General features: G+C 50.5%; 6 protein-coding genes across 6 annotated transcripts; all 6 read left to right on the top strand.

The window, feature by feature from the left end:
- Positions 1-2,086: 2,086 nt before the first annotated feature.
- On the top strand, positions 2,087-2,943 carry BDV59DRAFT_189427 (uncharacterized protein). The gene has a single exon (XM_073691607.1). It carries the CDS (start codon positions 2,401-2,403, stop codon positions 2,926-2,928), a length of 528 nt encoding a protein of 175 aa, XP_073542810.1. The 5' UTR covers positions 2,087-2,400; the 3' UTR covers positions 2,929-2,943.
- Positions 2,944-6,550: 3,607 nt separating this feature from the next.
- Positions 6,551-7,689, top strand: BDV59DRAFT_196793 (uncharacterized protein; the record flags this gene model as incomplete). Its single annotated transcript, XM_073692773.1, has 4 exons — positions 6,551-6,720; positions 6,968-7,125; positions 7,177-7,366; positions 7,635-7,689. 4 exons carry the CDS (start codon positions 6,551-6,553, stop codon positions 7,687-7,689), a joined length of 573 nt encoding a protein of 190 aa, XP_073542809.1.
- Positions 7,690-8,133: 444 nt separating this feature from the next.
- Positions 8,134-8,777, top strand: BDV59DRAFT_206438 (uncharacterized protein; the record flags this gene model as incomplete). Its single annotated transcript, XM_073694793.1, has 3 exons — positions 8,134-8,447; positions 8,495-8,591; positions 8,703-8,777. The coding sequence occupies 3 exons, from the start codon at positions 8,134-8,136 to the stop codon at positions 8,775-8,777; spliced, it is 486 nt and encodes a 161-aa protein (XP_073542808.1).
- Positions 8,778-10,783: 2,006 nt separating this feature from the next.
- BDV59DRAFT_149994 (uncharacterized protein) lies at positions 10,784-12,029 on the top strand. Its single transcript, XM_073687349.1, has one exon. It carries the CDS (start codon positions 11,067-11,069, stop codon positions 11,886-11,888), a length of 822 nt encoding a protein of 273 aa, XP_073542807.1. The 5' UTR covers positions 10,784-11,066; the 3' UTR covers positions 11,889-12,029.
- Position 12,030: 1 nt separating this feature from the next.
- BDV59DRAFT_211562 (uncharacterized protein) lies at positions 12,031-14,823 on the top strand (the record flags this gene model as incomplete). Its single annotated transcript, XM_073695829.1, has 2 exons — positions 12,031-12,571; positions 12,766-14,823. The coding sequence occupies exons 1-2, from the start codon at positions 12,485-12,487 to the stop codon at positions 14,821-14,823; spliced, it is 2,145 nt and encodes a 714-aa protein (XP_073542806.1). The 5' UTR covers positions 12,031-12,484.
- Positions 14,824-17,536: 2,713 nt separating this feature from the next.
- On the top strand, positions 17,537-22,992 carry BDV59DRAFT_189417 (uncharacterized protein). The gene is made up of 3 exons (XM_073691606.1): positions 17,537-19,103; positions 19,167-20,515; positions 20,566-22,992. Exons 1-3 carry the CDS (start codon positions 17,695-17,697, stop codon positions 22,779-22,781), a joined length of 4,974 nt encoding a protein of 1,657 aa, XP_073542805.1. The 5' UTR covers positions 17,537-17,694; the 3' UTR covers positions 22,782-22,992.
- The last annotated feature ends 898 nt before the right edge of the window (positions 22,993-23,890 follow it).

Below are 23,890 nucleotides of genomic sequence, written 5' to 3'. Positions count from 1 at the left end.
TTCACATGTAAATATATATAATTGTAGTAGCCTGCATACCGCTCTTGATGCGAGGAGTTAGGGTAGATAAAATCAACCACTCACCAACCGACTGTACACAATATGCAGTACAGTTAAGAACAGAATATTTTCTCCTCGACTTATTCTTCTTCCCCAAAATATTCGATTGTTACGCCGGAATGGCGAAAGTGACCTTCCGCGCTGTCCCTTCTAGCACCAACCGCGTCGATGCACGTTTGCAGAAAAGTATCGAAGCCCTGATTAGGCTCAGCTTCATATAGTGCCCAATTTCGCTTGATGTAGCTCTTCAGTTCAGCAAAGAACTCTTCGATAGGATTCAGGTCCGGGGAATATGGCGGCAAGTACAGTAGTATAACCCAGCCTCAGAGCACATCCCCTTAATCTTCTCAGAGTGATGAAAAGACGCGTTATCCATGATTAGCACAGACTTAGGCTCTGGCCATCTTCCGCAGTGCTGCAGGAGCTGCCTAATGAAATCCTCAAATACTGTGGCATTTGTCGAGCCTACGAAGACACGAGAAAGGACTATGCCGTCTTGGGCATAGGCAGGTAATATCTGATAGCGTTGTCCTTGAACAGGTTTTACCCCCAGTGGAGACCAACCGGTCCTTCTAAAACCTATCCTTTTGTCACACTCCGACTCATCAACATAGACGAGTTGATATGATTTAAATTCGGTTAATTTGTGGAGTAGAAATCTCGCAGGTCAAGGTTCCGCTCTTTCACTTTTTGTTGGGCTTTCATTTTCGTCCATCCTGCTGCAGAAAGAGTTCTCTTTATACTCGAAAGGTGACACTTAAATACCAAATTCGTCCGATAGAAACACTACCATTTCGTCCAGATATAGACAGGGTTTCTCCGTGAGATGATGGCAGAGTGCCTCAAGCATTGGGGGAGTTATACTGCGTGGTCGACCTCCACGATTAACTGGCGGGTTCTCGCTGCCAAATAAGTCTAGGTGAACGCGAATCTTCCTAACAGAACGTTCGTTACATTCAGCAGCATCAGCGATCTGGGCAGGAGTAAAACATTTTCTGCGAATCATATCGCGAATAAGCATATGCTGCCAGGGTAAGGTGGCGTCGCATGGTGCATAAGGTTGTTAGTTGAGGGTCAGTCTGAAAGTTGGGGGATGTGGGGGATGAGAGGTAAGAATGTATTTTATTACATTACTATACATGGACATTTAGGTAAGTCTGGTTCGACTGTGTATTGCCCTGAAACGAACGTAGTGAGAGAAAGGGAAAAAGTAAACGAGCCTGCGAGAGCGTACGCAAAAGACTATGGCGTTTTGCGGTAGAGAGCTTCGTTCCACGCACCCTTCTCATTCGCTCCTGAATTTCCTGTTTTGGTTAAGTCTTTTTTGACTGTGTCTTCTCTGGGGAAAGGCTTTACTTTGGGTTAGGGTTATAGGGCTGTAGATGCAAGTGCGCATGCTGTGATTGCTCCCTAATCGCGTCTAATGCAGTCTTTATATTACCACGCTCTGTAGCTTACTCACACGCTTGCCTTCGCTGATAGGCTCGATCCGTTCTCTCGTATAGCTGTTATGACACCTCAGATTCCGCTACCACGATACTATGTATGGTTTCCCATGTCCTCCCGTCAGAATATATATTAATATTTTCCGATTCCGTTCTCTCAAAATTTCTTATTTACACCTTTGTCCCTTCCCCAAAAATGCTCTCTCATCGCTCCTGCTCACGTTGTGGGCGCCATACTCGCATATCTACCGATATTCTCCCTCCTTTATGCCCGGCTTGCCGCTTACCACCTGTGCCACCGCCGGTTGAGACGCGGCCCTGTCCAAATTGTCAGATTCCCATCCGCATAGACGCTCCTGATGTTCTGTGCCCGCCTTTTTTATCCAGGTCTGCCGACGACCATATACATGCTGCCCAAAATATTCGCCCTTGCCGCGATTGCACCAACCCATTCGTTGCGCGCCGTGGCGTAACTCGTTGCTTTAACTGCAGGGCCAGAAGAGCTCAACCTGTGCAGACAATTCCTGCCTTCAATACGGCTTCTTTCGACCCCTTCATCCACACGTTCCAACCCCCTACTCTCCAGCCACGAGCGACGTCCCATTTGCCCGTTTCTCCAAATTCACGTCTCTGCTACGACTGCCGCAACCCTTTTCCAGCGCAGACTGGGATAATTCGCTGCTCTAATTGCAGGACTGCAAGACCAAGACGTGCGCAACCACCTTCTCCCCTCAACATTAGTTCTTTTGACCCGCTACACAATTCGCTTCAGTTGTTAAGTTCTCCTAAACGGACCGCCGCTCCTACTCTGCAGTCCTCCACAACACGTAGGCGGAAATCTGCTGGTAGCGAGAGCACCAATTCCCTGATCCGCCAGGGCCTCGGCTTCTTGCAGATGGAATTTGACTTACGAATGCAAGCCTCCGATATCTTCACCCCGGAAATTTCTCCGTCCCGCATACGTTCGTCTATTGGCCGTTATGAGAACAACATGGCTGCAGTCAGTCAGGAAACAAGTTGTTGCTCATGTGGCAGGCTTGTTGCTCTCGGTGATGTACGCCGGATTTCTAATAATGACCCCCTTCTACAACCTCTCCAAGGCTATCTCGACACCTGTGGATGGAGAGATGGTCTTTGGAATACATGTTCCTCCTGTTATTCGGCTCTTTTTCGTCGATCAATTCCCAAATTCTCCTCTCTCAACAAAATCAACGTGACCCTCTGCCAGTGTTACCGTGCTATCCTTAGTGATCTGACTCTACCCGAGGAGTGTCTTATTGCCAAATGCCATCCGCTTGGAGTGGTGCTGAAACTGCGACCCGGTGGGAGATCTTCTCCTGTCAACTACCGTGCTTTACGAGGACACTTTATTGTTATACCCCAGGATCCAAATCCACTCCTTCGGATATTACCATGTCCTTAGCTACGGTTCACTGACTTGATTAAAGTAATCTGGTTAGGGAAACGGCCACCTGTGGATTCCGACCTACGGCCGTTCCTACTTGTCCGAAAGCATAAGGTACTCGCAGCTCTACAATATCTTGTCGATCACAATCCGCTCTATCGAGATGTGCTTATCGATCATTCAGCCGTAGACAGCTGGGCCGACGACTTCATTCCCCCAGAGCTACAGCACCACATTATCTGTGTAAATGATGCGGACCATCATGAACGAGCGGGCTACACTGTCGACCTAGAAAATCACAACTACGAAAATGACTGGCAGGCGGCAGAAGATGACGGCTCCGACCCTGCTGGAGGCGCCCCTCTGCTGACAGGGTCTGTCACTACAGACATCAACGGCGAGCGCCAAAACCCTGACATGCGTATACTCAGCAGCGTCTATCATCTGGTGAATTCCACATCACAAGATGATACCCAAATTGCCGGTACGTCTTATGACGAACAAGGCGCTAGAGAACGAAGAGCACCCCAAACCACGCCCGTTATCAAATACACGATACGAGGTCAAGCGACCCTGCTGAATCACTGGCAGGATTCGCGTTACTTTCTTGCTGCCTTCCCTACACTCTTTCCAATGGGTGTAGGAGGCCACCTAGATGAGCGTCCCATTTCTGTCTCACCTGCTGCCTTTGCAGACTGGGCATTGCGCCACCGTAGCCGAAGGCACGGCTCCCTGTGTATCCACGCCGGATCGAAGCTAATGTCCATAGATTTGCACGCCATAAAACGTTCATGTATCTGATATATGATGTGATCCAGCTGCGCAATTCATCTCTCGCCAATACTCTTCTTATCAAGCGTTCTCAATGGAACTCGGTGACACGAGATATTGACTCTCTCACTACCCTCCAATTGCAGAACGCTGCGAAACAACTTGCAGCTGGTCAACCAACAGAGGAGCCGGCCATTCGGCGTCTTCTGAAGAACATTACCACCATCGGTGGCCAAATACCGGGCTCCTTTTTCCAGAAACTCCAGATGCGTGCCGAGATCCGGGGCTTACTCATTCGGGAAGGCATGCCTGCCTTTTGGATGACTATAAACCCGTCCGACCTGCAGAATCCGCTGGTTCTAGTATTTGCTGGTGCTCAGTATTCGAGTGACTCCTTCCCCACGGCGACTCCTGCCGTTCACCAAGAAATAGCGATGTCGGATCCAGTTGCCGTTGCGCGCTTCTTTCACTCGACGTGCAAAGCAATCCTTGATGGCCTTCTACGGGGAAAGTCCAGTGAGCTTGGCCTACTTGGCGATATTTCAAACTATTTTGGAGTCGTTGAGAGTAATGGCCGTGGGATGCTACATCTTCATACGTTGAATTGGGTTCGAGGTAATCTTAGCTTTGCACATCTTCGTGACCGACTCCGCGCTGAAACCGACTTCGCAACCCGCATGATTCGATACCTGGAGACAACTATTATGCATAGCATACATGATTCTGAACATGACAACCCTGAAACGACGATTTCCAGCATTCCCCCCACAGCCACCGGCCCGAATCAGACATGGAGTTCTTTCAGACGCTGTCTAAAGACAGCAATCGTGTTGCGCGCATTAAGCACTTCACTCAAAGAGTCATACAGCAACCTGCTTTAAATATGGCCGCCGGGACTATGGTAAAACACCTTGTCGCTTTGGCATGCCACGCGACATTGTTGAGGCTTCCAAGATTGATGCAAATGGGGTCATACAGCTTGCTCGCAATCATGCCTGGGTAAACCCCTGGAATCCAGCCATTGCCAGCTGCATCCGATCAAATCACGACATTTCCTGGATCCCCACCGTATCCAAGTCTCTGGCTTTGGTATACTACATTACGAATTACGCCACCAAAGATGACGTTTCACCACTGCAGATGGTGACCAAAGCTGCCTTGCTTAAACAGGCGATAGACCACGCCCACTCCACAGAGTCTCCTAGCGCAGCTGACTTGCGCCTCCGCCAGAGGAATATGGTCAACTTCTCCCTACGTTGCTTTAACAGCTTATCGCAAGACCGTGAAGTTAGTGGTGTCCAAGTAGCGAGTACCTTGCTCCAACTTCCTTCCTATTACACTATCAACTACAATTTCACTCGCATCAATCTGTGGTGGCTACGGCGATATGTTCGGACTTACCTTCCACTGACCCGTTCGCAACCCCCTGCTCCACCCGATCTTCCTGCGGAAGAGCCATGCGTTTACAATGCTAAAACCGCTGCTCCCGCCAGTCTATTCGACAACTATAAATGGCGTGGACAACTTCTATCCTCTCTCTCACTATTTGAGAACTGCATGTTTGTTCGAACAAGACACGTACGAGATGCGACTACACAAGACATAGAATTTGACCAACATCACCCCCGCTGTCTTACCCATATGCAACGCGTGGCTCAGTCTCCATCTCAAACAGCAACAGTAACCCTCCAAGGCCAACTCTCCGAATTTCAAGCGGCCGAAGACTCCTTGCCGGGCGGCCACCCTCCAACAGACGCGATTCTAAATGACATGGCCGAAGTTCTGCTTGGCCTCTTTATCCCTTGGGAAAACTTGCCCTCGCTTTTGAGGCAGTTTACATCGACCCCGGAAAACAGCATAGACAGATATTATCGCGTCTGGACTGCCATAGAGCCGAGCCTACCGGCCTATATTCGAACATTCGCAAGCAACATTGAAATGTTACGAAAGTCGAAATAGGATTGTCAAGTAGACGCGCTACTTCGAAAGCAATCCTCAGATCATACGGTACCCGTAGATGAGGACCTACGCGATGAGGATCCGTACCCCGAATCAGATGATGAGAGCTCCTGCCCCGAGTCCAATATTAATAAGACTTTCACTACGGAGACACTTCTCACTGCCTTCTCTTCTATTAGCCGACTCTGGGACCGGGAGCTACGTGATGCCCAACAGCGAATTACCGCGCTGGCTGCACTGTCCCTTCGATGCCTTTCCCGTCACTTCGACCAACTTCGACCACTTGACATTGCGAACAGTACGCTATTCGAAGCCGCTGCCCTAAAATTTGTACCTCCAAGGCTCCTCCAAAGTTGGGAGACGTGTCTTGGAGACATCAGTACCCAAGCAAGCCAAGACATCAATGTCGGCTCCGCTCCAGATCTGGATGACTCTAATGCCGATACCACTGATGGCATCTTGATGCCACTTCTAGTGGAGCCTGTACCTTTTCCAGACGTGGAGGAACGTCGGTCGCGCGTCAGAGACGCACCTACAGGTGCTTCACTGTCCGGTCTGGTCAGCGAGATCATTCCTTTGAACAGAAAGCAAGCCATGGTTGTTCAAAAAATTCTTTCCGAAGCGCTTAGCTGGGCCTGTCATCCATACGAGTCGTCTCAGCGGCAACAAACACTCCTTTACGTAGGGGGGGAAGGGGGTGTCGGTAAAAGTCAGATTATCAAGGCAGTCGTCGCAGGGATAGACTTGCTTCGCCGCAATCATGAACTCATTCTTATGGCGCCAACAGGAGCTGCAGCCGATCTTATTGGCGGCAACACCTACCATACATCAACTAGGAATTTCCCTGAACCGTTCTCGAGCTGCAGCAAAAGGCCTGAGAGTTCGCCGACTGTGGTCGCGTAAAACCATTATGATTATTGATGAAGTGAGCATGATCGATCTTTCCACACTTAGTACCATCAACAGCCACTGTAAATCAGCCCGGTCCCTAGTCAGAACGTCCCCGGACCTGTTCGGTGGCTTACCGATCGTCATCCTCATGGGAGACTTTTACCAGTTTCCTCCCGTTCGGGGTCAACCGTTATGGAAACCTACCACAGAATGATGCAGACACCGATGGCAGACTCATCTGGCACCGGTTCAGTCAAGTCATCATCCTAGATGAGCAGATGCGTCAGACGGAGGATGAGCCGTACCAATGACTACTCAAACGTGCACGAACTGGCAACTTGACATCCAACGACGTTCTGCTGTTGAACGGGAGAACCATTACTTCGCTGGCGGATTCCTGTCCGCAGGATACAACTGCCGTAGTTACCCTAAATAGTCTTCGACATGTCATCAATCGCCACCAAACCGAGAACTTCGCCTTGATCCGACACCAGACTATCTTCGTTTTCCCTGCTCTTCATTCTCGAGCGAGATCATCCGGCCAAGGGAACTTGAAACTCCGTGCAGATGACCTTCTTCACGTTCCTGACCAGGGTACGACAGTTCCGTTCCCCGGTCTTCTCCTCTATACCTACTCCATGCCAGTCATGCTGTTGACAAATATCAACACGCCCGCTGGTTTGGTCAACGGTGCAACAGGCACAGCTGTAGGAGTGGTTTTGGATCCCACAGGCAAGTTACCACACGAAACCCACTTATATATCATATCTTTAACAAGGCTAGCTGAGCTCTATACTTTGAATGATCACTATGTTTTCTGCAACAAACCTCCGGCGTGCATTCTGTTCAAACCGGACCGCCCAAAGTTGATTTCACTCGAATCGCTCGACTGCAACATATTGCCTATCTTCCCGCTTGAAGCGTCCATATCTCTAAAAGGCTACTCCGTTCGACGAAGACAGATCCCAATCTGCCCGGCCTTCTGTCTGACCGACCATAAAGTCCAGGGAAGAACGCTTACGTCCGCCATTCTTGATCTCAAAGACAATCGCATCGGTCGAGGCCAACATTCGCACCGAAAATACTGCTCTATGTATGTACAGCTTTCGCGGCTTCGGTCCCTTAATGGGCTTCATCTCTTGCAGCCAGTTGAGATAAGAGACCTCGATCGTCAACCAGATCCCTGTCTGCTGGAGGAGATGCGACGTTTACAGGCCCTAGAGCAAAGTACTTTGCATGAGTGGCAGACCCTTCTAAGCAACCCGCCAATGACCTAGGCCCACACAATAGTCTCTCTGTTAGATAGATCTCCAGCATGCATGAATACGAACGCCCGCTGATGTCAAAGTACACTAACCAAGCATCTCCATCCATTTACCCTCACCTAGAACGAGAGAGCTGAAAGATCTTTCTGATCTATGATTTTATTTCACTAGACAACGCTACTGCCTCGATCACTAAGCTAGCTACCAATGATAAATGTTTGATATCGACCAACGACCAACACCTGCCTACGTGCAAAAAAAATTTCTAATTGTCTCCATCCCCTATATACGCAGAGTCATCCATTAATATAACAACGGTCCAATACCACTGCCTCCAATGCCGCCAAATAAGACCTGTCCAGCTACTATCCATATTCGAGACTTTATCGATGGCGTTGAACCCGACCCGACACGCCCCGGTAAAAGCCTGGCGCTGCAGTTACGCCTTTCCCTGAACACCCCGGATAAGGACGAACAATCAGACGATGTTACCCAAGGAGATATACCGACTCTGATTCGATTCTTCAGTCAAACGACTAGATCTGAAATCTACCAGCCCAATGTGTTCATCTACGCTTGGGCTTCCTTTCTAACGGCTACTACCCAAGAGGACGGCTTCCATATTCTTTTACATGCTCATGCTGTAGACTGGTAAGAACCGCCACCCTCCTTGACATAACTCTTTTAAACGTCTCTAGTCATCCGGGCAACTATGAAGATGCAGATTCATACTTCAAGCACTACCCAGAGGCCGCGCAACCGACCGTTACATTCCTCGGCACTGTCTGCGAGCGTGTAGGCCAGCTAAACCACGGGTCAACGCTATTGCATTATCGTCTTCAATCAACAGTTTACCATACCTCCAATCGAACCCATCATGCCTTCCCGCTAACCGCCTACTTCAAGAACGGCCAGCGCTGGGTCAACTTCCCGTCCCTGTCTATTAACGCCCAGATATTCATCACCGGCCGCATTTTCTGACTAACCAAAGAAGACCAGCAATTGGCGATTATGACGGAGGATGTACACTTTCTACCAGCGCTACCTCAACCTCTGCCCGCGACTCCTTCGTCTACACTCGGTAAGCGACAACGGTCAGACCGGTGGACTCAACGAGCTACCCAAAGCACTCCGTCCAAGTCCGCTCACAGTCTGGACCTAGATTCGTCCCCTCTGTATCACAGCCATCAGAACGCTCAGTCCCAGGACGTACCCGGACAAAGGGAAAGGAATGAACAAGATGATGATACAGAAACTCAGTTCACGTGGACAGAGACGGCCGATGAAGCTGAGAATTTACCCAAGTCACCTCCCCTACACCCGAGCGACGCTCCCAGAGGATGCGGAAAACCTCGTATGCAGATGTTCTTGGCCAATCAAAATAGGTCTTCCGGGCTAGGTTGCTTTATCATTACCCGCAATGTTCTTTCCTGCATGGTTTAGCCTTCCTTAGTCCACCAAGGCCTCTCAATCTATCTCAGTAACCTCACGTATCTTATATTTCCTCCCCTTCTTGTCGTTTCAGGGCCGCTGCGTGCGCAGCGCGCGTCTTCCAGTACAATAATGCCAGCTGAAGGTGTTAAGTGTTGAGGATATCTAAATAGGCTTAGTGCTGAGGACAAAATCCGAAACGAGTTTAGTTTTGAGGAAATTAATCCAAACGGGTTTAGTTTTGAGGATTTAATTCGAGCGGGATGATTAAGTAATCGGTTCCCGAAAAATCTCAAAAACTCACCAACTTTGAGCGACAATTCCAAGAGAACCCGAAGAGATATTGAAAAAATAAATTAATGACGCGATTATGCATTGGCAATTACCTATTTAGGCAAAGTTTTAAGGCAGACCGATGTTGTTGGGGTTCTAAGTCTAGGCGGATAATGTCTACTGGCAAGGTAATAATCGGCCGTGACTAGTATACACACACACACACAAAATTCATTGACGCCCGGCGGCTAAGCCGAAAGGGCAACTATCACTGATCTATCGATACAGGTCCTAATGTGCCTATGCCGTATCTCCTTCGAGCCCATACATAGAACCTTGCCGCATATGTCCTCTCAGCTGTCAATTTCGTGGGAATCCTTGTGGGTTAGTAATTTGGTTACTAGACTGGCTTGAAGGCGCTTCTTCAAGTGTTCAACATCCTATCCTCGGCAGCTGAAGCGTGTCCACCGTTTTGGCACAAGGTGGTTGGTGTCGGTTAGTTAGCGGAAGGGTGTTATTATTGTTAGGAGACATGATTAGGCGGCGTCGAGTTGACCCGTGGCGATTGCGAATCGTATTGAGGCTCGCACGGCTTCCAAGTTCGGCGTCCAATCCTGGTTATTCGAAGGCGGTTTCCCGCCTAAGAAAAAGGATATATAGCCTCGGTGAGTATGGGTATATCGTAGCATTTCCATCCGATGTGGTCCACTTCCGACATCGAAAGAGGAAGTGTTCCACGGTCTCTCTTGCTTGCCCACACACGCACTGATCCGTCTCTGCAACGTTGATCCGATAGAGATAGCCATTGAGTCTGGTCATGCCAGTCCGGAGCTGGGCCAGTACGCTCGCTTCTTTCCACGATAATCGATCATACAGCTGTCGAGTGTGTTTCCCTGGAAGTGTTGCATCCACCCGTTTCACGTGTCTCCCTACGTTCTCCGGCAAGTCATTGCTGGCAACTGCTTGGGACCGAGCGATATTCAGTGTGGTCGACTTCATCCTGGAAACCGATTCTTGCGGGGTAGAGTCTTCTTGGGTCGCGGCCCTAGCCTGCTCTTTTGCCAGGCCCAGCAGTTGATTATCCTCGCTGCTTGGGGCCCACCGAATGTTGATTTCGTTCTCATGTCTCCGTAGTCTCTTGATCAGCTAGTATATCTGGCAGATGTATTCTTGGCCAGATTGTTGTCGCGGGTTCCGTAGCGTGAGAGCTGCCGGTTTGTTGCTCGTGAGCAGTGTGACTCTGTACTGTTTCAGCCCCGACAGCGTGTCCAACGCATATGCCATTGCTCCCAGCTCTCCGGAGTATGGATTCTGTTCTGTTCTGGCGCCCAGTGTCATGGAAAAGGTCTTCAGCTTCGGATTTCGATATCGAAGTGGCTGCTTCTCGCTCGCCACCCCAAATCCTACGAGCCCGTTCCGCGCTGAGCTGCTGACTGCGACTTAGTAGGTCAACTGAGGAAGAATTAGGCCACACGTCGAGAGATCAATCGGGCAGGTACTCGAGATGCTGCCGTCGCCGATGAGTTGTGGGGTAGCGACGAGGACGGTGACGAGGCTGGTGGCATTATGGCGGGGACTACTGGGTTTTCGCAACAGGATGTTGAGCGATATCCCGCCGTTCTGCCCGATCCGGAGCAGGCCCAACGGGAGGCCATTGCAAGACAAGAGGGCGAGGATCTCCTCTTTGATACCCCGCATACGATGCAAGAGGCAGAGGACATGGAAATGGAAGATTCTGAAGAAGACCGCACTCTTGCGGTCGCTGCCCGGCCCAACCGGACGGCCACGAAACCGCCCAAGATATCCAAGCCAAAACAGGCCCGGCCGGGAGGATCGTCCAAGGCGTTACGAGCCGGTTTGTCCTCCCGGCGACGGGCGGTCAATTTCGAGGCTCCAGTGCAGGGAGAAGTCACACAGCTCGATGCCACTCAGCGGGACATAACAAACCCCGTCAGCACAGGTGTGAGGGATGTGGTGCACGACGAAGCCAATGATCCGGCTCCCTTCGCGGTGTGTGATATCAATAGTGGTCCTGCTGGCGGTTCGTCACCAGGAGGGCGGGTGACCATCACCTTTCGCGCTTACCAGCGGGGCGAATGGATAGTGACGGACGCGGTCTCTGTGGATTCCGTTAATCCAGTTGAGGCGCAGGCCATCGCCGACCGGTATGCACGAGACCCGGAGCAGGAGGCCCATTTCTATGATCGTTCACTACGGAAAGTTGCTGTGGACCAGTGTGTCCGCGCGGCGATCGACGACGGAAGTTTCACGGTCGTCATGGGTTTGGGAAGGGGCCTCGCTGTAACGCGGAACCTGGTGGCCTCGGTGACACAATTGCTCGAGAATGTTGGAACCGCGGGGGCAGTCATAGAGGAAGAGGAGTTGTAGCGCGTCCGGGATACGCGATCGGTAGACCAACGGGGCCGCCAGCATGTAGATAGACGACCGCTGGGGACTCACATCTGATGGGGTCGCCAGTTGGCGGTCCTTCAGTCGAGCTGGTCGTACGACCAGCGTCTGATGATCGAGTCGGTCGGGGGTACCCGGTCTGGCAATACCTAGTCTGATGGCCCAGGGCTGCTGTATCCGACCTTACAACACTGACCATCAGTACCTGGGCACGCCGCCCCGGCCTTCTGCTCTAAGGCCCCCGACCTCGTAGGTGTCCAGACCACGTGCCTAGGCCCGCCAGGGACCTACACCCCCAGATATATCTCCAGGGCGGGCTTCAGTCGCTAAGGGTCGTGCGGCTTGACGGGTCCCAGGTTGACCATATCCTGGAAATATCAATTCCGGGAGCAGACGAATCCCGGGAGAGTCAATCCTGGGATAGTCAATTCTGTGATAGAATTGATCATGGGATGGTCAATTTCAGGCAAGGAACGTGCCCAGGAAAGAGAGGCTCCCAGGATGGGGAGTCCTAGGATTGCACATCTCGGGATTTATTCTTGTAGCTTGGATGCACTTCTGCTTGCGGCACCGACATGGATTGGGAGAGCTATGTATTTTGGTGCAGACATATGGGGCTGTCAAAACCGTGGGGCACCCCTGTTCCCCACGATTTGTCGATTGTAAGGGCCGGGGGTTCGCGAGCGAATTAGTATTTGACGGATAAATGCTTTCACCGAGATGCCGCCCAGCCGACAGTGACGACAAAGGGTCAGATCACCAAAGTCGCCTTGGAACTTTCTCTCTCTTCCCTTCCTTATTCACGGTGGCAATGAGTGGAAGCAGCTCCCCAGACTACAAGGCGCTTTTCCTCAAGGAAAGGGAGCGCAACCGACCGACGACTTTTCCAGAGTTCATCCGACATTGCCACGAGCTCCTTTGGAGACCGCTTCGAGCCCAAACACCGTCTCGCTCCACGACAGGCAAAATTCCCGCTCCTATCGGAAAACACTGTCCCATACGGCTGATTCCATGGACTGACTGTGAGGAGAAACAGCGGGAAATTTACGAATCGGTGTGCCGTTACCTGCAACCAGCAGGAGAAGATGCGCCGCAGCTGTTTGCGTCTTTGGTGGAGTTAGAGGGGCTTGGGCGACGATTCGCGCGCCGGCCGATTAGCAGCGAACAGGATCTTGAGACCTACGAGCGACTCGCCGTCGAAGACCATGTACACGAGATCATCGCGGAGTTGTGCAAAATACCAGATGCTCGTGAGGAGTTCCGGTTAGGCAATGGGATATGGTTCGATAATCACCCCAATGCTCTGGACGAGGACGAAGATGAAGAAGTCGATGCTAGCCAGCCATCGGCCACAAAGCCTTCGAGGCCGGATCAATTTTGCATCCATCGAAGGGACGGTAACAGGAGTACCTTGCTCACCACGGTCGAGTACAAACCGCCCCACAAGCTCTCCATTGCAAACCTGCGGGAGGGCCTCCGACCGATGAATTTTTGGCAAGAAATTGTCCGACCTGATCGTGTTCCGACGGAAGAGCCGGAGAAATCGAGATATAACGGCGCGCGACTGGTCGGATCCGCCATTGTCCAAGAATTTCATGTGATGATTCAAGAGGGCCTGGAATATTCATATTTAACGAACGGGCTGATGGACGTGCAGCTCTGGGTGCCCCACGACGACCCAACTACCCTTTATTACGACCTGAGTGACCCCGGTATGTACGGAAATGCAGGCGTCGGCACGCCTGGGCGGGCTCCCATGACTCGAATTGAGAGGACGCTCTGCCTCTGTCTGATGAGTTTTCGCACGTTTCTTCGTGATCAGGCATGGCGCAATGCCGCCAAAGACAATCTACCGAAATGGCACACGAGTTATGATAGCGATCGCTCCCAGGTCGTAGTGGTGGATTTACCACTAGACGATGCTAGCTCCGATTTCGCTAGCCCTGAGCAGACGACCTCTGAATACCTCACATCATCGTCTCCCGTCACCGGGCCTCGGGTGACCACACGAGCGGCCGCTAGCTGCGCGCCACCATCCGACCAACATTCTCGAGGGGATTCTTCTGATTCTGAGGCTGATCCTGCCGCGCCTGCTGGACGGAAGCGGAGGTTCAGCCTGATCCCATCGTCCCCTCCAACCCAACGGCCCGCACCCCGAGCAGATTGCCATGGGAACCAAAGCGGGCAATCTCGCTCCCATGATGCTCCATTTTGCACGCAAAGGTGCCTTCTCGGGCTACAGCAAGGCGGCCCGGTTGACCCTGCGTGCCCCAATACGGGCCTACATATACTTGGCAGAAGGGAGGACCGCCATCCGATCAGCGCAGCTGACCTGGTGAAGATGCTTAAGGCGCAGCTCGATCAAGATCTAGATCATAACTGCACTCCCATGGGCCCTTGTGGGTCTTGTGGGAAGTCCGGCGCACCGTTCAGGATTACATGTTCCACCTTCGGATATACTGTTGTCGGGAAAGGGACGACTTCGAAACGCTGGCGTATGGTCTCACGCGAAGCCGAGGCCTACGGGGTCCTCAAGTGTGCCCAAGGATCGGCCGTTCCCGTCTTTCTCGGGGCGATTAACTTGGCCCAAACCTACTTCCTCCACGGCGCGGGAAGGATCCGTCATATGCTTCTGATGGGCTGGGGTGGCGAGAGCGTAGGCCATACTACTCTGGACAAGGCTATCCAACGGGCGATTCACCGGTCAGTTAATGAAATCCGCCGTTTCGGCGTTGTCCACCAGGATCTTCGTCCGGACAACATCTTGTGGAATGCGGAGCTCCAGCGAGCTCTCATCATTGATTTTCACCTGTGCACCTTGGATCGTCCACCGCTGGACAGACGGCCAGGTGCACTCAAACGATTACGGTGTGGTCGTGAAGAACGTCACCCAAAACGGGTGCGTGTGGTATGAGAAAGGCCACTGGAGACGGACCAAAAGCACTGGAGTGATGCCGAAAGTCAACCTCCTCTACCCATAGCCTACTCTATATAACCTAGCTAATTGTGTACCGTGCGCTAGCTCACGGTGAGGATATCGGCCATGGAGATCAATGATGTGAACAGCCTACCTGCCAACCCTTTGAAAAGGTTCCTCCAAAGCCCCATGTGCCTGTTCTCGTCTCAGCAGACCAATTACAGGGTGCTACTCCCGCAGCTCTATGCATGAGTTCTAGACTACACTGTAACAGCACATATTGTCATGCTCTTGGAGAGTCATACGCAAGGCATAGACATTCTCTCGTGTTGACCTATACCTACCTGGCTATTCATTAGGGCTTAAGGCCCGTGCTTTGCCATTTGTATTTAGCGAGCATCCCCAGCAGATTTGCGATTCACGAACATCGATCCATGCCTTCTGAAATCCCAAGATTCTGCTGGGGGCGACCTCCGCCACATCGATCAAAAAGACTGCGAGGTGAACGAAGGTTTGGAAGGACTTATTCTTGCAATCTCGACGATGCATTTTCGGTCTTCTATTCTTATGTAGTGAGATGGAATTACTGTATGTCGGATAATTAATAGATCTCCTCTATCCTCAGGTCTACCTTGTCAATAGCATATGGATCTATGTCAACCTCAGAACGCGAGACATGCTGTGGATTCAGTAACATGTGACCCCATACGTACGGTGGCAGACTTGGCCTTCGCTCTTTGGGGTTTACTCGGTGCTTCGCTGAGAACACTGTCCTTTCAGCAGAACAGGTGGCTCTCCAGCATCCAATAGGACCGGAAGTTCCCAGTGTTGGAGTTCAGCGGTTCTTTAGTCGAAAATCAATGCTTATCGACCCGGATCAGGCCGTTTGTCCTCCTATAATAACCCATTTTGCTGCACCACACAAAGGCCGTCCTCTATCATGGATGTCTCCTTTTATATACCTCTCATTAGATCAAATGGCCCTTCTCAATTTACCTTGCGAGATCTTGCTCGCCATCGCGGAACAATGCAATGACCGGCGAGATATTTTTCCGTTTGCATGCATCACGCGCACAACCTACAGCATCCTGCAAGACCTGGTCTATCAATCATGTGCCCGACAGAGAAACTGTGCGGCTCTACACTACGCCGCAAAGAACGATAACCATGATGCTGCAAGGTCACTTTTACGATACGGGGTTAATATCAACTCCACGCTCAAATCAAGCACTGCACTTCTAGTCGCCGCGGCATTCGGGTCAGAGACCGTGATCGTCCTACTTCTGGCCAGGGAAGATATTGATGTAAATGCCCGGAATGTGCATGGAGAGACCGCATTGTGGCATGCTGCGTATGCTGGAAGGATGTGCGCCGTTGCTAAGCTACTGCAACATCGGGATCTTGATATTGATGTCCCCGACACTTTCTTTGGAATGACGCCGTTCGCTCTCGCAATAGCACATGGGCATTTGGATGTTTCTAAAGCTCTTCTCAACTCTGGCAGGGCGGATGTCAATGCTCGAGACAATCAGGGGAGGACTCCGCTCTATCATGCGGTTTTCTCGAAACAAAAAGAGTCGACGTTACTTCTTCTCTCCAGGTGGCAAATTGACATCCATATGCAGGACGAGAACAACCGCACGCCATTCTGGTACGCTGCTGGGTGTGGAAATTTGGACGCGGCTCAACTGCTCATAATAGACGGAGCCAATCCTAACACTCCCGGGTCAAACCTGATCACCCCGTTGCATAATGCTGTTTGGAAACGAGACAGAGTCATGATGAGCCTGCTACTGGGCCAGAGCGATATTAATGTGTCACCGTATATTGGAAGCATAGAGCGTGCTCAACCACTGTTGACTGCTGCGGTTTGTGCAGGAGATACAGAAATCCTCAGAATGTTACTTTGTCGCGGTGTGGAGGTGGATACCTACAGTTATCGTGGCTATCGTCCCCTTCGATTGGCAGTGCAAAGGAGAGATTTGTCCATGGTCAACTTGTTTCTCAGCCACCAGCATGTCAACGTTAATCTAAAAGGACGAAGCCGGCACGGATTTACCGCTCTTCATCAAGCAGCTTATGACGGTTGTCTCCTTGACACATTACTTGGTCAGGCGGATATCAATGTCAATGCCAAAAAGATGCGGAAGGGAGAACTCCACTCTGGTGGGCAATCAAGAATGGACATCCTTCGGTCGCTACTCGGCTGCTGGCGGAGAGCGATCTGGAACCCGACGGCATCATTGAAGGTCAGTCATCCCTTCTCCATGCCGTTGAACAGAGAGCCAAGCGCCAGCAACGGCGGGAAATGCGCTTGATCCGAACGATACCAATCAGGAAGAGTTAATGCTGCTGCTCTGGGCGATAAAGGAATGACTTGAGGTGGCGATTTGTGAACAATCCCCTACTCCGGATGGTTTTCATCATTCGTACGCAGTTTGAGGAGGTTCAATAACCCGGATATTGGGAGCGAGCATTACGCCGTGTGCCATATTTTGTATTTTCAAGATAGGAATAGTGGCCTTGGTGTTAGTTGGCTCATTATTTTTATCCCCGCTCACATTTGTGAAGCCGCTGCGGCGACTAGGGCCTTCAGCGCAAACCCTGGCTAGGTAGCAATTGTTGGCTTACGGCTTATTTTGGTACCCACTCCAGCGCTTCAGGTCTCCAAGTAGCCGTCTCTTTAGGTCAGCAGCTCCACCCCCCTTTTGGTTGTTCACGCTCGCTCGGCCGCGTCACCGCTAGATCAGCCGTATCATGTGCTGCTCAGCCTCACTGCACACCTGGAGGCACAGGGGAGGCACAGATCCCCGCATTCAAGTCTTCGTTTTGTGAGTCTCCTTGTTGAAGAAGAGCCATAGTGATAGAATGTCAAATGAGCACAGTCCGCCGCCGGAGGTTCCTTCGTGGGAGGATTTCTTGGAGGTCACTGACGACGTCGACCTGGACAACGCGTTTATGCAATTTATGCAAGATGATTCCTACGAAGTTCCTGCTGTCCCTTCGCCTTTCGGAACGCATCCTCCTCCATTTAATCCTTATATAACACCGACTTACGGTGACGAGCAAGTGCCACCCACGAAAATCATTTTTGACCAAGAGAGCCATGGCGAAAGACGACCTCGAACAGACTCCACAGAAGCTCGAGTGCGGTCCCATTTGGACGAACTGGAAACTACCATCACTCGTGTTAGTCGAGAGAGACTGGAGAGACTGGATCTGCAAGCGATAAAGGAGAGACTTAATTCAGTGATCAGGACGATCGATACTATGTTGACAGCAACGGAGCAACCAGTTCATCCACCAACCCCACCACCGGGTTATCGACTGAGAAAAGACTATAAATGCATAATGTGTCTGACACCACCACTTAGCAAGGGTGCATTTTCGCGCCATGTCCGCGACAATCATAGGTCAAGTAACCTCTATAAGTGCCCTGTGTGTGGTCTCGAAGGTCGTCGAAGGGATAAGATACTTATCCATATCCGTCAGTTACACAACACACAGTTAGCTAAAGACGAATTATCCTCCATAGAGTTTGATGAGCTTTCTCCTTTCAATTGTGAAGTGTGTCACAGAGCTTTCGACACTTGGGACCAGTATTTTAATTGCCTTCTCGATCACTGTCGTCTATTGTCTTCCGGCTCCTCCTTGGAAGGAAACCACGGATCGGTTGCTCCCTCTGCACCAATTGCCAACACAAACAATGAAGTTGCAGCCTTCTATGAATGTCCATCCTCGGGGACTCAGAGACCGCCCAACAGTGGGAACGGAGTGACGCCACAAGACGTTCGATTCGCTGAGGCTTACGGAGCTGCAAACCCCGCGCATCCTGAACCAAGGTCATTTCCCGGGGTCGAATTTACGGATTCAGGCTATGCCGCATCAACCAACAAAGACCAAAGGAGCTTACAAGCCAGTGAAGCCAGTGTTGCATTTGACAGTATTGGGAAAATGAATGGGCAGTCGCAACATCCTTCATCGACAGGTGGAGCACGCAACATAACCCAAAACATCCAAAGTGGCTATGACGATGACATGTCCACGATCTACTCAGACAGCTCGAGCATTCCAGAGCCAGTGAAAGACAACTATATCATGGAGTTAGCCGAGGAGCTTGCTAAGGCCACGAGGCCCTTCCAGCCGACCGGGGAGGTTTTGAAAAGATTGTCCGAAAATCTGCCAGACCTCCTGAGGACTTTTTCCCTAGGGTTAGGCCACAGTGAGTCAAGTCAGATGCATCTCAATGTTATGGTTTTCCTCCATAAATATAGAACGTGAGTAGAGGACGTCAGAAGACCGTATTATGGGCGTGGACTGATTTTCCTTGATTTCCCCAGTGATATTGGTGCTGAGCTGGTGGATCGTCTAGCCGACAAGCAAGAGGATGATGACCACAATCCCCGAAACAAAGAGAAAATGCAGTTGGATGAAATTATGTCGTTTTGGCATAGTAAAGGTTCTCCTGAGCCCGTATCAGGGGTGTATCCACAGCCCAATATCACGGAGTATCGAGAAAAAGGGCTGGTGGCCTCTGAGAGGGCAGGTAGCAGCACAGATAGCAATCTGCCTCAGCTAGAGGCTTACCGAAATCTCATACTGAACAGCCCATGGTACCGTTGGCTTGTGGACAAACTTCAAAGGGAGTGCGTACTCGCACCATCAGAGCCGAACACGATGGAGGAGATTCGAGATACGATCCTCGCGCTCCTCCCTCTCAATTTGGAGGTCAGTAAGAGAAGGCCCGAGGGCACATTGGAAGTCTTGATTCGGGTGAACTGGGACCCGGCTGCTTTCTACAACGAGCAAAACTATACGGAGAGTCCTAGGCAAGCTCTTGAGCGAGCAATAACTTTGACTGGTTGGCGCGGTGCGACGCAAGCGCTTACTTGCAGTCAGTACATGGAGCAGACGTGGCCATCAACAGGAACCAAAATCCTCCGGTTGATTACAAACTTTGTCTCCGGTATCCACAATGCAAGCTCTGACACCAGAAACAGAGATGAGGCCGACCATCAAATGGTGACCCTACCGGATGGAACCAGCCTGCGGGCCTTTAGAGAAGCTCCTCAGGATCTTTCCAACGGTTGCACTTCTATGTGGTTGAAGATCTGTGGACTGGCTGAATCCGTCGCAGAAGTTGGAGAACAAGTTGCATGGCTCGGATGTGCCCTTCGCTCATCCCCTGCTGAAACCGGAATCACCTATTGTCGGCCCTTTGTCGACCGCCTGTGTGAGGGGCCCAGGTCCGAAGGATTTGGATCCGACACTCCACATGTGTTTGGGATCGATTTTGTTTTCCACGCTGAGGAAAACATAGAGAATTTTGACGGATCTTGCTGGCATGGATTGTTCAAAAATCCCGTCGTTGTGGAAGGATATCCTACGGCCCGCAGACCAGAACCGGATGCAGGACTGGAAATTCCACTTCCAATACTATCTGGGCTAACGCGAACTCGCCGGGTGAATACCTTTGATGGCAAATTGGTTTTAAAAGGCTATTCCTTCATCCTCATTCCGACGAAATTTTACCAGGATATAGTCATGTGGCATCTTATATACCGCAATGATGACGAACGTATTTCATACGCTGAGACGGAATCGTTTCCTTCAATTGATATTTCTGGCTCAGTTCTCGAGAAATCAAGACACATCCTGGGCTGGTGTTCAGATATGCAGCTTTATGCAGGTGCGCCGCTTAGAAAACACGGAATAAAGTTAGACATTGACATTGCGCAGGGACAGCAGAAGCATGCTATGGGGTGCAAGAAACAAGACTCCGGTATCCAAGCGGAGAAAGTGCATTTGCGAATGTCTCCATCTCGACCGGACATCTCATAAGCCAGGGGATGCCGTTCAGCATTGGCGCTAAGGATATCCATCCACGCCGGAATTGCTACGCTAAAAAGATCAAATGGATTTTTCAAAAATTCTTGGTTCTGTGGGATATTGAGACGAAACGTGGATGGCTGGTAAACGGAGCGAGTGCGTTACTTCACCTTCTTCGAGCATCACTGGAGCAGGAGAAACAGAGCAAGTTTGGGCGCCGATTGCTGTTCGACCCCAAAGAATTGCACGAGGCTTCAGATCCCCATCAGCACGAATCAGCCCTGGAAGTCCTTTTGGATGAGAGCAACATAAGACTAAAGGTCTATTCGGACAAGAACGGCTTCGTGTATCTTGAAGATCGGATCGAGGACTTCTATGACATTCTTGAGAAGATCTTCGACTATGAGTTGCGGTCTGATTATAGTCACATTCCTCGCTCTTGGTTGGATGGCTGGGACTTCAGCAACCTAGCAAGCGAGCTAGATCCAGTTTATCCTCGTCGGGCAATCATTGAGCCGGAGGGAAGATCTTGGGTAGATTTCACTAGGTCAATCCACGCTCTTCCACTACTGGGGCGGAACTTCGGTGAGATCATCCGACCATCTACTTCGATATGCCCATTCTGGGCGTCACTACCGAAAGGGAAATCATACCTCGCAGCCTCCGTGGCTGATCTGCGAAACATTATGCGGGCATGCGGCGGAGATCCGTATGACACCCCCGTGAGACTTACTAACAACATTGTCTGGTATACGTCACAGTCAACTGCGGTGGAATGTCGATGTGTAGAGCTTGGAGATAGCAGCCATTCTGACCTAGCGCAAGTAATTCTCCCCTCAGAGTTGTCTCGCGGAGATGGCACCTGTACGACATATGAAGTGGATAAAGGTGCCGTTTTTTTTGGATCCAATAGCAACCACAAATGGTTGTGGAAGGACAAAGGAGATCCATCATTAGTGGAACAGGAAGGAAGCCGAAATGGTTCCATACCTCCGGAGAAAGTCCTGATGCACGCAGCAGACAGTGGATTTGGAAGTGCAGAGACAACTCCTTCCGAGTTGAATGGCAATTTCGGAATGACTGCCCGAAAATCAAGCTCCCTCGCAGATGTCCCATCCACGAATCCTTCATTCACTTCCACATCGACAAAAGACTACACGATTGGCATTGTCTGTGCTCTACCTTTGGAGTTCAGAGCCGTTCGCATCCTATTTGATGAGATACATCCAGTGATCATTCCAGACGCAGATACACATGCTTACGCTCTCGGGCGGATGGGAAAGCACCATGTTGTCGCCGCTGGCCTGCCCAAGGGGCGTTATGGTACCATCTCTGCTGCAGCTGTGGCATCTGATATGAGGCGCAGCTTTTCCGCCATCAAAGTCTGTTTGCTGGTGGGGATTGGAGGAGGTGTGTCATCAAGCAAACATGACATTCGCCTGGGAGATGTGGTTGTGAGTACCCCCACTGGGCCGTATTCAGGGGTCCTAGCGTACGATATGGTCAAGATCTATGAGTCTGGCCAGGTCCAATTAAATGGTTGTCTCTCCCGGCCGGCTGAGAGCTTACTGTCTGCCATCACCACACTGACTTCAGAATCGGAGCTACAATTCTTGGAGGTTCAAGGATGTTTAGACCATATCAAGACATCGTGTCCTGAATATGAGCACCCGGGACCGGCTAAAGACATTCTATTTGCCTCTGGATATATACATGAGGACACGAGTACATGTGAAACCTGCGATCGATGCGACTTGGAATATCAGGTTGAGCGAAACCCCCGAGGATTTACCCAGCCTCGGATCCATTATGGACTGGTGGCTTCAGGAAATCAGCTTATGCGGTCTGCTAAAATTCGAGATCAAATAAGCCAGAAGTACGATGTTCTCTGTTTCGAGATGGAAGGGGCCGGGATTATGGATACGTTTCCTTGTCTAGTGATCCGGGGGATTTGTGACTACGCCGACTCGCACAAGAATGAACTGTGGCAGAACTACGCTGCGGCTGCTGCTGCTGCATATGCAAAGGTGCTTTTATCTCGAGTGAGGGCACTGGAGGATTGGGCTGAATGTCCCAGGAAGAGGAAGAATGAGTGGGTGATGGAGTATTCCAAGCGGCGTGCTTGAGTATGCAGCAACAATAACCATTACGGCGTCACGATGTCAGGGAACGGCATAGGACGTATACAATGTGACAGATTTATGTCCCTAACCTCGAGGTAGCACAGACTTCTCGTCTTTGGAGCTTCATGGCGGATGGTCAAGAGGGGTTTTGAGTGAATTGCGTTTTAGTTCGATGGTACAAATTACTATAATATAATATAGTATTGCACTCGAGAATATCTATAATTTTAATAAACTAGCTTTCCTATAAAATTAGTAGCTACTACTGTCAGACGTACAGTCGACTGTCCGACAAAAGCAAAACCATATACATCCCTCAAGGCATGGAACTCCTTTTGTGGGATTTTAAAAAACCTCTTTCGAATCATGAGCAAGAAATGCTCAAGCCTCCACTTTTTAAAGCTCTATGGGACTTGCGCCCAGCAGAATGTGATTATCGGTCGTCTAGTGCCCTTTTAGACCATTACTTTGAGGAGCTGAATCTGATGGAGGGATACAACCTGAACCTACGAACCCATGAACATGTAGTGCACCTCATACAATTCCTCAAGAATAATAAGACCCTTCCTTGTGAGCTTTTACATTTTATTCTCACGAGATAGCAGCGCTACTTTCAGCGTGATGTTCCCAACGGCGATTAATGCATATGCACTGGAGCGCATTGGTGGCTTTGACATTGTATGGACTGATAACATATACGATCATTTGTCATTTTTTATAAACCATAGGCGAAAAGAGCTAAGAATGATCTACAAATATTCTTCCGAAAGGTAAGGTTAAATTAACCCTGTAATCTTTAACTATTCTAACTTGGTGGTCCTGTTTAGTCACATATACCCCTCCGGTTTTCTCGAGGAAACCGAGCGGACAATCTCCCTTATTTTGCCTTCAACAAATATCCAGTGGCGAAAATGGGTCCGAAAGGCCCGGGAGGAGAACAGCCTAGACCTTGAGGCAGGTAGTACCACTGCTGTAGTCACTCGAGATCTCAGCTGATACGGATTCTGGCGACCCAGGCTTCTCGCAATTATCGATGAGTACGACAGAACAGAGCCAACATCACTAAAACAGTGGGCGGTGGACAAGAGGCAACCAAATCAGAGATACAAATT

The sequence above is a fragment of the Aspergillus ambiguus genome (assembly GCF_047715705.1).
Source record: "Aspergillus ambiguus strain CBS 117.58 unplaced genomic scaffold BDV59scaffold_66, whole genome shotgun sequence".
Taxonomy (NCBI): Eukaryota; Fungi; Ascomycota; class Eurotiomycetes; order Eurotiales; family Aspergillaceae; genus Aspergillus; species Aspergillus ambiguus.
The sequence above is the reverse complement of the archived record's forward strand: the minus strand, read 5'-3'. Positions and strand labels throughout refer to the sequence as shown.